General features: G+C 39.4%; 1 protein-coding gene across 1 annotated transcript; it reads right to left on the reverse strand.

The window, feature by feature from the left end:
- Window positions 1-1021: 1021 nt before the first annotated feature.
- On the reverse strand, window positions 1022-4153 carry LOC131005929 (transcription factor MYB1-like). The gene is made up of 2 exons (XM_057933050.1): window positions 3733-4153; window positions 1022-2161 (listed from the first exon to the last, which is right to left on the reverse strand). The coding sequence occupies exons 1-2, from the start codon at window positions 4001-4003 to the stop codon at window positions 1245-1247; spliced, it is 1188 nt and encodes a 395-aa protein (XP_057789033.1). The 5' UTR covers window positions 4004-4153; the 3' UTR covers window positions 1022-1244.
- Between the last annotated feature and the right edge of the window lie 10036 nt (window positions 4154-14189).

Below are 14189 nucleotides of genomic sequence, written 5' to 3' on the forward strand. Positions count from 1 at the left end.
TTATACAGACTTCAAATTCCAAATATTACTTAGTGACGAAGAAAAGATAGAAGATCATCAGTGGTAGGCCTAATTTTCTAATAGGCGACAATCAATATAATAAAGAAATAACAAGGGCTTTTAATTGGTATGTGTTAATTTAGTGGTAAATCGTTAATGGCCAAATCTGAAATTTTGAATTCGAGTTTATCGTGGCGCGGTCTTTAATTTTTTATTTATTTATCTACGTAGTTTATATATAAGAAAAGGGCTTTTGAGTTGGTACAATTTGAAAATTCGATCTTTGAAATCTCAACGACCACAGTCAAATTTGGAGGCCTCTAAATTTCAAAGCCCAAACACAACAATCACCCACAAATATATCAAGTACTATATTGTTTTTTTTAACTACATTTTTCATTTTACTTTTCATGTTGTCGTTGATTTTATAAAATATGTCAAAAGTCATGGGTATAAAAATGAGACATCCCGCCGATGAGACCTTGCTCTAGTGGCAAAGTTGAGGCACCCAAAGATTCCTCTTCGTGAGAGATTTTGGGTTCAATCTCGCTTGGCGGCGATGTTTTCCCACTTTAGGGGTGGTGATATTTTGTTGTGAGAGGTCTTGGGTTCAATCTCGCTTGGCGGCGATGTTTTCCCACTTTAGGGGTGGTGATATTTTGTTGCGATATTTTCCCACTTTAGATGGTGATGTTTTGTTGTTGTATTATATTGTTGTGTGGTGTTTCAAAAAAAATGAGACATCCCTAGTTCCACACTGCTGCTCTCCCATCCCCAAATAATAATAATAATACAAGCACCCTATATTTGTCGAAGTTCAATTATTTCAAGTATATATTAAATAAAAAAACCAATGTTTAGCCATAATTATGATTTATATATAAATATGGAGTTAAAAGAAATCTAGTGTTTCCTTTCTAAAAAAAAAACAGAAATCTAGTGTTTCCCATTAACGTACGTATTTAGCAACAGTCTTGTTAGAATAACAGAAATAGAATTGCAGACCCATTTCTGAAGAAACTATCAATTGCTTACTAATATAACTAATAAGCAAAACTTCTTGATAATAATATTATACGACAACGACAAAAGAGCCACTTTACACATTCTAGCTTTTATAGTAATTTTCTTCAAAAAGGTGTTAAGAGTTCTATGCCAGAACAACAAATTCTTCATCGTCATTCCACAACATAGATTTCTCCCCTAGAAAATGTGACGATCAACTTCCATGTTCTCTTCTTCGTTCACGCGCATAGAGAGGTTCCGTAATTCGCTAATTGGTCATTGGCAAGAGGACATACCTCTCCAGCTTTCTCGAGACCTCTTCTTATCGAGGCGATATTGGACAGATCAGTAGCAAGTGATGCCAAGTTAGGACTTGAAAATTCCGAAAACTCTTCATAGTCCATGAATTCTGGCCCCAGCAATGAGTTGTGGCGAGGCGAATGCTCTCTTGAAGATGCTTCGCAGCAGCAATGGCCACATTGCAGTGGAATCAAAGGTTCATCAAACTTGCTATCGAGAAACTTCAATATTCCGTATTCTGGCAGTGGCCCGTGCACTGGGACTGTCCTTGAGAATGTAGGCTCGAGGCCAGACGAATTGCAGACAGTGAATGCCCCAACTTTTTGAACAGGATCCGAGTCCTTTAGATGGTTCCCTTCAGCAGAGTGAGAGATTGCTTCAGCAATGGATGGATTGTGTCCAACACAAGAGCTTTTCGCAGTTTGAGCCACGTCTTTCAACTGTTTTGGTTCGTTGTCCATCATTGATGACTCCACTGTTTCTGAGCATCTCAATGACTTAAAGGCTCCATTCGATAAAAATGGCGGTGGTTGTTTGAGAGAACAGTTTGTAGCGGTCTCAGCTTCGTCTTCTGATTGCTTTGGTTGATTTTCCATCGACCGGATGTCCATTTCATCTGAGGGATTGAATAAGGTGAGAGCTGGACCTGAAGAAGTTGCATCAGATGATGCCCTCATGAACTCTGTAGTGCAATTCTGGCTAGAATCTGGTTTTGATTTCAAATGCATACGCCTTAAAGTAGAATTCCAGTGGTTTTTAATAGCATTGTCTGTTCTCCCAGGAAGAAGTTTCGCAATCGATGCCCATTTATTTCCATGTACTTTATGTGCTTCTATAATTGTACGATCTTCTTCATCTGCAGATATTAAACTTAATAAGACTCCACAAAAAGTATCACATACTAATAATCTATCCCGGTTAGAACACCTCACAAAGAAGAACATCTCTAACTTTATGGAAAAATTACAGCACGAGGCACAAGATCATAAAGTAATTACGAGGTCCACCAACTGGTTCCCAACAAGTAACTCCCCCACACACAAGTTGAAAACATAGCAAAAGCACTTCATCCGAAATAGAACCAGAATATACTAAAGATCAAAATCATTGAGAAATTACACAGTTTGATTCAGGAAGCGCACTTTATTTGTGAAACTATAAACAATAAAAGTAACTTATGAGATCATTTAATAAGACAAGAAAAGGTAATGTTATGAACTGGGTCCAGATGGTATTTGTTGAAGATGGAGCATTTAGGAAACTTCTTCATCAGCATGGAATGCAACAAAGCTCAATGGTGAGAGCGTTAAAGTTTGGTAGTAAGGATATAATCGACCTAGAAACAAAGGATACACTTTGCATATCCCTTGGCAAAGCTACAGCAAATCAGTACCTTCTTGTTTTTTGCTTACAATTGTAGAAAAGAGTTAGGGAGCACTCCTATAACTCTCCAAGAAGGACCCTAGCTTATCAGTAATCGATGTTGCCTTTTATGACTGTCAAATAGTCAAATAGATAGCTGAAGCCATTTCTAAGACTCCAAGTATGGAAGAGAGCTTATACATAGTGCCAAAATTTCACAAGAATTGCTTGGCAAGAACTTTTTTGGATTTATGATAATCAAACTTAAAACACAATGGTTTTTGGATTATAAAGTCGACAACTCTGGATAACATAAGTTACTACTTCTCTCCATTTTCTCATTATTCACAATATGCAAATTATATGATCTCATACACTAGTTATTAATTGGTTGATTAAACCTTGCTCTCAAGATCACAATGACATATTTATGAAGAGTTACCAACAAAACATATACAGAAACACACTGGCCAGAAAATTAGAAGAAAATTGAGACATTTCCAATCAGAAAAGGAGCTTTTGGATGGTTTTGATCCAGCTCAGTTCTTCAACTAATTCGTTTTAACATTTTCTTTGCATTTGACCATGAAGAGCTGGGATCATCATTCGTAGGAGAACAAAAACAACAAACTCATACACCACATTTGAACACTTCAAACAACTTTCAACCAAGTCCACATTGGACTCTCTTTACTCAGAATAGCCAATTCATAAGCCAACTATTAGCTACAAACCTAACCTAAAAAATGATTAACGAATTAAACAAAATTCTAAACCAACATAATAGAGCTCTTAATTTTCTTACTCTCGACTAATCGCAACTACCAGAATAAAAAACTACTAGCTAAAGAACTAAATCAAACTACCATATGATCAGACACAGGTCCGCTTTAAACATCGATCACATGCAATTTAACACCAAATCAGAAAATAGGATTTTCTAATTTTCATTTTCGTCTCAACAATATAAAAGGAGAAATAAACAGCAATTCCATAGTAACAAACTCCTCTCCATTTCTCCAGCAAAAAACAAAAAGAAACAGAGACCGCGCAACATAATTTTACCAGTAAACGGCTTCCGCTTGAGGTAGGGGTTGAGCTGATTACACCAGCGGAGGCGGCACGACTTCCCAGACCTCCCGGGAATTCCGGCGGCGATCATGCTCCAATTTCTCGGGCCAAACTTATTCACTAGCTCCGTCAGAACCGCGTCCTCCGCCGCCGACCACGGCCCCCGGACCTTCGCGCCGGCTCCGCCGCCATCCTCCGCCTCCACCTCCACCTCCATTGCGCCGCCCTCGTCGCGCTCCGCCGCGTCAATCACATCTCCATCCATCAAAGCCCGAGCTTTTCCGAGTGAAATGGAAAACCGTCTCGTCTTCTCTGAAGGCGTACTGAGAAAGCCGTGTAACTGAAAAAAGGGTCTTTGAAAAACGGGGAGAAAACGAAAATGGAATCTGAATTACCGCGATTTTCACAGTGACGGTTTTGGACGCTGCTTTTGCGGAAATGACATATGTGTCCTCACATTCATGTCTTCAATTTTTTTGTCATTTGGTGGGTGTGCGGTTGGGGGTAGGGATGTAAATGCACACCCCCGTGGGGTCCACTTGAGTAACAACCCGAGAAAACAACTTTAGTCATGCTACCGAAAATTGAAGAATATTTCTCTATCTTCAAACAAACTAGTACGTCCAATCGTGCAATGCACGATAAAATCGAAATTAAATGACATTTTAAATAAATAAATATAAATATTAAACATAATCAAATTATAAATAAATGCAAAATATGATTTAAAAATAAAATATCAATTACTCAATAAAATCCCGAATTTAAAAATATAATTTTCAACTATGTATAAAGTGTAATGATAATTATAGTTATTAAATAATTTTAAATTAATTGATTATCAAAATTAATATACACATCATTATTATATAGTATTCCACATAATAATAAAATAAATATTTTCATACACGGACATAAATAAAAAATTTGTAAAATTTTAACAAAGGAAAAGAAAATAACATATTTTAAAAATTTAATAATATTCGTTTTGAATTCATTTTTGATGATTTTTATACAATATTAACTATCTTGTTACGAATTTAAACTTAAAATACATATTGAATATTTCTTCATAAATAAAATTTGACGATATTTAGAAAATAATTAAAATTATAAAAAAAATAGTGAAAAAATTGATGGGAGAAGAGAGAAAAAAATGGAGGGATAAAAACTCCTCTTTTATATATTATATAGATATTGAAGAATATTTAGTTTCTTTTTAAAGGTCCAAAAGTTGAAAATTAAAATCAGGAAAATAAATCTGGAGTTGGACTTTCCTAAAATGGTAATGGGAGTTGGACTTTCCTAATACTCCATCCATCTCCTATAAATATGCACTATTTTCTACACAAGTTGTAACTAACAATTATTTAGACTATTGATAATAGAGAAATCGTCCTACATAAAAATGTATTCCTTCTGTCCCTCAAACATCTTTCTAAGAAAAGATGACACAAATTTTAATAAAAATTAATTGTGTATTAGATAGGTGGAGAATCAGTCTCACAAAAAATGAAGATTGTAAAAGTAATAATGAGTGGAAATATATACAAAAGTAAGTTATGAAGATGTTTTGGGGACGGACCAAAATGTAAAGAGAGGAAGATGTTTGAGGCAAAGAGGTAGTAATGTAAACTGAATTGCGGGTAAATAGTACACATTCTTGTTCCTAATTTTTAGTATTCATCTTTCCATGTTAGTTCGTCCTACATTTTGATATTCATTTCTGTTTAAAGGTGTGCTATCTTTTGTTGATAAATTTATCATAAAAAATACTCACTCCGTCCCTAAAAAATGTGACCTTATTATTATATCAAGATGACCCTAAAAATTGTGACATTTCCTTATTTGGAAATGACCCCACAAACATAAGATAAAAATTCTCTCTTTAAATTGCCTCCTTTTATCCTCACGTCCTACAAAAGTGGATTTCACTATTTCTCATTCTTCATTTTCACTTCTAAGGAGGGATAGCATTATTCCTCCATTTTGAGTGTAATAATATTATCATTCCTTGAAGTGAAAAATGAGGAATCATAAATGATGAAATTCTCTTTTGCAGAAAATGAGAACAAAAAATGAGGGATTTAAATGAAGAATTTTTTTTGTTATTTCTCATTATTTTTTATGATAAATTTATTAACAAAAAAAATACACCTTTATAGTAAAATTAGATGAAACTCTTGCTCCACACCTTAATCACTTTAACATTTTCATAAAGTTAAAACTCTTATTCCACTCACAATGCCCTCAACCACTTTATTAAAATTTATGTAATTTTCAAATAAAAATTAAAAATTGGGATGAATGGAGTATAAATTATAAGGGTAAAATTATGTGTAAAATAATGTTCAAAAATAAGATTGTGCATAAATTTGGGGAACATGTCAAAAAACAAAGATGACATAACTTCAATTAAAACTAAGCCTCACAACAAGTCAAAAAAAATAAAAATAGACTAAGCCTCTAAATCTTCAGCCCAATAGAATACTGTGATTTGAGCTATTGAAGAATGAGCTGTCAGCTTTTCTTATAAGCCCACATTTAGTAAACCATAAAAACTAGCCCAATATAATGCTGTGATTAGGGCTACTGAGCAATGGGCTATCAGCTTTTATAAATATAAGCCCAATATTACGAAAAAAAGAAAAAGATTGTCCTATGTGCGGTAACAATTATATTTAATATAGGGGAAAAGACACATTTAGCCAAACTCACATAGTTAGAGACTTATATAGCCACAAGGTTTAAAGTAAGACTTTAGTAACCAAAAGCCAATCAAATGACCAAACCGCCCTTCGTCAGAAATCATGCTTAATTAATACATGCAAATCACGATTAAACCAAATTTTATTAAACTGTTTTGCTCAAAGGTACGTGGCGTTGTCTCACAGTCCAGACCCAGATCACAAAGTAATCTATCGGGCACGAGGAAAGTTTCCAGCCGATATACCATTCAAGCTCATTTAGCAAATCATTTTAACAGTTTAACATTTAATCAGGCCCAACATGCTTCCGTAACACTTCAAAATAATTCAAATCATAAATCAACAGTATACCTTTCGTCGACTGGTCACCTTCAGGAGTTTTTATCGCGTTTTACGGACTTCTTGCCTCCTCGGCCTTCGTCCAACCACACACTCGCAAGTGATGGTTGCAACCTTCTTCCTTCACTGTGTTCCGGCTTTCGCCGAATGGTCACCTTCAGGAATCAGTTTCCCTCCTTCACTGTGTCTCGACGTCAAATAATTTTGTTGAAAAATGAAAAGAAAATATTTTTACTCAACCCGGAATAGTTGGACAAAAACAAAGTGTTTATAGAGGAATTATATAATAATTAATTTATTTCATAAAATTCTCCCCAATGGAGGAGACTAACTTGTTTTAGCTACTCATAGTAGCTAATCCTTGTGTACATAAAAATAAAAGAAACTAAAACTAAAATTGAAAAACTTTTAAACAAGAATTTTAAAAATACAAAGATAATTCTAGAGAGAGGAAGTGGTGTTGTGAAAATGTTGTGAATTTTTCTGATGATCTTCTTCTCTCCAGCACTTGTGGTTTTATAGAGGTTTGATACCCTCTATTATTGCTTGGTAGTTGGCTTCGGATTCCATCCTTGTGGCCAGCTTGCTTGAATATGACATCCACCTTCTTTTGTCGGCCTTGATTGCCGACACTTTGTTAGTGGCATCACATGGTGCTGGACCCCTGTTTTATCTTCTTGTGATAATGCTTGGTAGGGGCCGGCTGCTTTTTTCTCCACTCACTTTTGTCCTGAAGCTTTTGGTGAGTGGTTCTCCTGTTCTTCCACCCACTTTTGTCGTTTCTTTTGTGGGTGCGCTCCTTGCTGTGAATCACATGATTCACTCGATTCTGTCGGCCACCTTACTTTTTTGGTGCCCGCAGGGTCCTCCCCTTTGGAGTCTGATGTTTGTCGTGTTCATCAGACCGGAACCTCCTTCTGTCTGGTTTCGGGAAGAAACCTTTGCCGAATTCTGGTTCCTTCTGCGACGAACATTGGTCGCAGATTTTCTCGATCCACTGGCCCGAATGAGCCATGTTGCAGAATTTGCGACGAGTCTCTTTGCTCCCCGCAATCTTGTTGTCCCATATTGTTTGCCTCTTTTTCTCGAAAGATTTTTCGGCAAACTCAGTTGTTGTTCCCGTCATTGTGTTGACCAGGAACGTTCCCAGATCTGAACTCTGAAAGAATTTAAACCTGGACTTCATTTTGTCCATCTCTGTAAGACAGACCCAAAGTCCCCATGCTCGTCTCGTGGAGATTTGATCCTCCGTGAATGTTGAGGCGATTGGGACTTGAAAATCATGAACTTTGATCCGGTTCAAGGCTCCTGTATCTGGTCTCCGAAGCTTGATGAAATGAAAAGCTTCATAGACTCCTTTTCCGACGGGTTCTGGTGCTGCGCTGAAGAAGTACAGTTCCAGAACGTCTCCCCGTTTAAGGGACTCGTTGTTCTCCCAGGCTTCAAACACCGTTCTCTGGATCCACTTGGGTAGACCCTTGATTTCGTTGAAGGCTGGAGCAGTGGTATAAACTGAGGCCAAAGCCCCAAACTCATACCATTCCTTGATGTGGTCTGGATTAGCTCCTGGAGTTGTCCAGATCCTAGGGTATCTCCCTGCAACATCAACCCGGCAATTTCCCGGATTAATGCCCTTTCTTGTGATGAGTTTCTCCCATCTGTCTTGATAAATCTGCCAAGAAGGAGAAATATCAACAAAATTAGTATCAATCTTAAGTTGGCCAGTCATCGGCCTAAGATTGATCTCTCCCTCTTTTACCCCAGAGGTGGTGGGTTGACATGTTGATTCAGGGAGTGACCCCTTAACAACATTTTTTCCTCGAGCGTCCGGCTGTGAAGCCATTCTCTCAGGACTTGTGCTAGGGGTACTTGAATCCCCTGCTACAGGTAATCCGCCCTGTACGGAAAGCATTGCTTTAGCCCGATTTTCACGGACAACGCGCAAAAGCGGCTTGTTGAGTACTTCCTGAAGATTGAACATCTTCATGAAGCAAACATCGATTTGGTTGGATACTTGGGCTTCGTCAGCCGCCTGTATCTTTCCAGCTTGTTTAGTGTGCAGTACACACTTCTGCCATTCTTGTTGTAGCAGCTCTAGACTTGCAAAGAGCTGCCCCTGTATTGCCTCGATGGCCTCCACTTCAGGGAGCTCCATCCCTTGTAAGGAAATCTGCAAGAACATTCTGATCAGATTTCAAAACGACAATATCATAATCATAATATTGACATTCGGCTTGCCATCTAAGCAATCTAAATTTTTCAGGCTTAGATTCAATCTTTTTTGTTAAGAAAGCTTTAACGTTAGTGTTATCTACTTTCAAAACAAATTTCTTAGCAAGTAAGAAAAGCGGCCATTTTTTAAACGCCTTTCGCACTGCAAAGAATTCTTTCTCGTTGATGTGCCATCGCACAGCTTCGTCGTCGGAGAAAAGACCGCTACAGTATCTGCAAGGTTCTTCTCCATAAGGGGTGATCTTTGTGAGTACGGCTGCCCACCAGAAATCACTCGCATCTGTATAGAGGACTAAGTCATCCTCGTCTTGTGGTATTGAAAGCTTCGGGAGATTTTTGCAAATCTCTTTCAACTTCTTCATTCCTTCCCGATGCTCCTCTTTCCAAATGAATGGAACATCTTTCTTCAGTAATGGACTGAAGACTTTCCGGTATTCTGCAAGATTTTTGATAAACATTCCTGCAAAGTTAACAACTCCGAGAAAGCTTTGGAGCTGCTTCTTTTCTTTGAGATCCTCCGGAAATCCCTGGACTTTTTCCACAATATGATCTTGTAGGATTATCCCAGATTCATCGATCTCGATCCCCAGAAACTCCATCTTCTGGGTAGCAATGACTGCCTTCTTTTCAGACAGTACCAGTCCTTCTTGTTGACAAACATCCGCAAAGATCTCCAGATGCCTGACATGTTCATGAATGTTTTTTGATGCAATAAGGATGTCATCAATATAAACAAACATAAACGAAGAATAATATTTGAAGAGATTATCCATCTTTCTTTGGAATATCTGAGGCGCGTTGGCTAGCCCCATTGGCATGACATTCCAGACATAATGTCCTTGTGGAGTTGAGAAGGCTGTGAACTTCTTACTCCCTTCCTCCATACGAATCTGGTAGAAGCCTGATTTGCAATCGAACTTTGAGAAAACCTTCGCACTTCTGATGCAGTTGATGAGGTGTTCTCTGCTCGGGATAAAATATCCGTCAAACTCAAGAATGTCATTAATCCCTTTATAATTAATGACCAATCTTGGTTTTCCCCGTTTGATCTCCCCATGATTTCTTACCAGAAATCCAGGACTGCTGTAGGGTGATCTTCCTGGTTCGATCAGCTTCAAATCAAGGTGTTCCTTGATTATGCTCCTCATATCCTGTTGATCTTGAGTGTTCATCAGGATAGGTCTGAACCTAACGAACTCATGCTCCTTTCCAGTTTTAACTTTCAAGGTTGCTCTGAGCTGGTTCTTGTCCCACCATGCCAAAGGATCCTCGTGGTAACACTTCTGGATCCTCCTTTTGACGTCGGCAATGGACACCTGTTCTTCTGATATCAGAGAGACTTTGAGGATTTGAATTTCCTCCTCGGAGAGATTTGGGAATCCCTCAGTTCTGCATTTGAGTAGAACTTCTCCGAATCTCCTTTGATCCTTCATTTGGGGTCTCCGGAGTCTGCCATCATCACCACGCTTGCTGCGAAAGTTGATTGGCATCGAGCGATGAAAAGCTCCTTTGAGCCTTTGCACAATGATTTTGTGGTCACAATTGGTTGTGAACACTAGCCTCCTGGCTTCATTGTCTTGTATGTACCGCTTGAAGCTTTGCAGAAAATTATTTCCGAATAATATATCTGCTCCGGTATCGTGGAAATAAATTGGTGGAGTCTTGACCTTGTACCAAGGTGTTTGACCTGCTCCGCCGATCAATATTTCCGTCTGTTTTACTCCCTTTGATAAGAGTAAAATTTTCTTGGAGAAATCCCTTCCTGCAATTCGAGGTAGGTCTTCTTCCACTTCTGTTGGAAAGACTCCTCGTTTTGCTGTACAGATTCCTGCTCCTGAATCTACATAAGCAGCAAAATATTCTGCTTTGTATTTTTCATATAACATCCCCACAGAGATGTATATTGAGAATGGACTTGTCATTGGATCATCACTCTTTGGCGCCCAATGGTGATCTCCATTCCTCCTGCTTTCCATGACCAGGGTTTATATTTGTCAAGGAAATTTCGTCCTAATATTAGGACATCTGCTTCTTGTCCGGCTTGGCCTTCGGTCTGAATTTCAAAACCTCCAACCTCTAGAGTTCTGATGTATCGGTTGTCGCCTGGATTCGCCAGATAATACAACATACTGCAGGGAAACTTGTTTTCCATGCTTGTTGTATCAATTCTTGTGGAAACCTGTCTCCATCCTTCGGGACATTTGAATTTGACCCTCATGTCTGAGACTGGTGTTTCCTGGATCGCCCTTCTCTCATAGGAATGAGAGAAACTTCTCGATATAGGCCCTGAAGTTAGCCTATTTCCTTGAAATGATAGCCTTGGTGCCCCCAGTCTAAGACTCTGGGTATGGCTTAGCACCGGTTTGTCTCCAACGTCGATGTCGATTTCCCTGTTCTGGGGAATTTCAACTCGGTTTGAAGGGGCTGCCTTAGCAACTTCTTTGAATATTTCTGGAATTTCAATAAATTCTTTTCCCAGAAATAACTCCGTATGATGGGAATTTGATAGGGCATACGAGACTTGATAAGTCAATGAGTATGGCCTGTTTCCATCTGTCATGTACTCCTTCTTTTTGTAGTCCTGATAGAGAGTCAGGGCTCGGCTGAAGGATGAATCCTGTAGATTATAAGCGATCTGTGGGTAAAACTTGGTTATAATCTTCTTGGCATAGAGATTGCCCGAAAAAGCTCCAATAACTGATTCTCTGGCATCTCTGACCCTTTTATCGCAAAGTGCGACGTCAATTGGCTGGTCTGTCCCTGGGAGAAGGGAAGATTTGAGCACCAATTGAATTGCTCCAATATGAATCCATTTCATCGTACTTGCGACTTCTGGCTTCATTTTCCTGAGATCCTTCCTAATATCTTCGGCCGGAACCAGCTGGATTTCCACCTGGTTGCTTGTGATCTCAATTGGAAGCGCCGTTTCTTGGCTTGTGACGCCAAAATAGACATGATGCTTCCTCTTGGTTGGAATCAAGCTATTTAAAACTCGATTCAATCTCCCGTTAGAAAACCCTTGGTAGGTTTGAACCTCATCGGTTTCCTTCTTGAGTTTTTTCACGAGCTGCTTCACCACTTCTTTTTGTGGAATCAGGAAATGGCTAGTAAATCCATTCTGATCCTCCTGCTGGGTGTGGTGAACCTCGTGCTCTTCTCTAGTCTGACTCGGCTCCGGTTGATCCATCGGACATCTCCGAATCTTCAGAACTAAAGATTTCCTCTTGTTCATATATACTCTCATCAGAGGATATATTTTCGAATTGATACACGGGTATCAAATCCTGATGGTAGATGGCGTCTTCGATATCCGGTGTGGATTCGAATTTCCTCATCTTGTTGTCTGGGCAATTTGTAGAGATATGCCCCTTTGCACCGCACGTCCAGCAGTTGCAATCCTTGAAACTTTCATTTGCTTTGGCTTGAGTGCGCCTGAAAGTTTTCCTCGCCGGGATTCTCTTTTGATTTGAGAATCGGTTTCTGGATGGTCCGCTCCGTTGGCCTGACTTGTAGGAGCGCGCCTTTTGTCTGGTCCACATAGTTCTTGGCTTCCAAGAACTCCTTCTGGACTTTCTTTCATAGGGTTGATACCTATGTTTCTTTCGCCTCTTCTTTTGATACAGAAACTCAGCACCAATCTCTGTTGGAAGATCGATGTTATCGCATATCAATGGAGATTTCTTGTTGAGCCTCCTCAATTTCTTGAGATTCCTCAGGTCCGCCGCCTTCTGGCACCATTCGGACAACTTTTTGTGCACATAAGACATTCTTCTTGATGCACTATCAAGAGGATATTCTCCTGGTGACACGTATTCGTTGATGAGCATCTCCCTCCATGGACTTGGAAACTTTGTGAAAAAGAGGTCCTTGGCGGTCTGATCATCAACTACCCCCATATGAACATATAGGGTATACAGACGTAGAAATTCATCAAGAGCTTTTGGCTCTAGCACCACCAGTCTTAGATTGTAAAGTGCCTGATGATATTTCTTGCGTTTCTCTTCTGCAGATCCTTCGAAAAAACCCATTCCCAAAAAATGGATTTTAATTTGTTTAGTAGCCTCCTTAATGATGTCATAAGGTTTTGTGCTAGTAAACAATTCTTCCCTTGCTGAGATGTCGATTTTATCCCAGTATTGTTTTGCCATTCCTGCCAAACTAGCTTCGAAGATTTTGGCAAACTCCTTTTTATCGTACTCAATTGTGGTGACTACGATATTCAATGCTGAAGCCCATTCGTCAATGAGATCCTCCCAATCTTTGAAACTGGCTTCATCGAGGTTGAGAATCAACCCATAGGGATGGATTGGTTCAAGTGTGGCCTTTCCTACAGGAGTATCCCGCATCTGTGGCCTGCGTCTTTTGGTTCGCTGGTGATGGCTGGCATCATCTGAAGCCCCACCCCTTTTTGACGAACTTTCTTCTTGGTGCTCAGGTTTGGGCACCTCATCTCCTTGGTTCATCTTTAGATCAACCATGTTGAGGTTAGCAAAGGATTCTGCTAACTCCTGTAGATCTTCTAATCCGATTCTGTCAAGGCTATTCATGATATTTGCCTTTCATGATTCGGATTATATCTTTCGGCTGCAACTCCTTGGGTGCTGCATCAAATATAGGGGAATTCGTCGGGTCGTTGGACCATTGCTTCCGAATTTTCCCGGAACATGGTTTTCGCCTTTCGATTTCCTCCATTCTTTTCTGGATATCACGCAAGAGGGTAAGGATTTCCTCTTGTTTGAGTGATATTCTGCTTATCTCCATCGGTAGCTCATACAGCTTGTTGCCGTAATATTCCACCGTTTTCTGAATCTCCCGCAAGTTGACGTTGTCGGAAGAGTCTGGCTCGATTTTGTGGTAGCTCGAATAAGCTACTCCCGCCTTGTCTTTTTGTTCCATCAATCGTGGGACTGATGGGCCTCCTCCATGGATCTTTCAATCCTTGCTCTGGCCCTGGACATTATCATGAGATGTTCATGATAAAACTGGATACTCGCGATGATATCGCGAATAAGCTCGATGTCTCCTCCTCGTCGTATATTGGTAACGAGGACTCGATTGTTCCACCTGAGATCACTTAAAAAGTGACTGGTTTCTATCTCCAGATTCTGGAGAGAGTTCCTGTAGTGTACACATCTCGGACACTCGTCCGGATCCATAAACTTTTAATGGAGT

This window comes from Salvia miltiorrhiza, chromosome 1 (assembly GCF_028751815.1).
Source record: "Salvia miltiorrhiza cultivar Shanhuang (shh) chromosome 1, IMPLAD_Smil_shh, whole genome shotgun sequence".
NCBI lineage: Eukaryota > Viridiplantae > Streptophyta > Magnoliopsida > Lamiales > Lamiaceae > Salvia > Salvia miltiorrhiza.

Coding starts and splice junctions, on each gene's coding strand:
- LOC131005929 (XM_057933050.1), bottom strand. CDS start 4,003: ATGGATGGAGATGTGATTGACGCGGCGGAGCGCGACGAGGGCGGCGCA. Junction 2,162..3,732: donor CAAGCGGAAGCCGTTTACTG/GTAAAATTATGT, acceptor TAATATCTGCAG/ATGAAGAAGATCGTACAATT.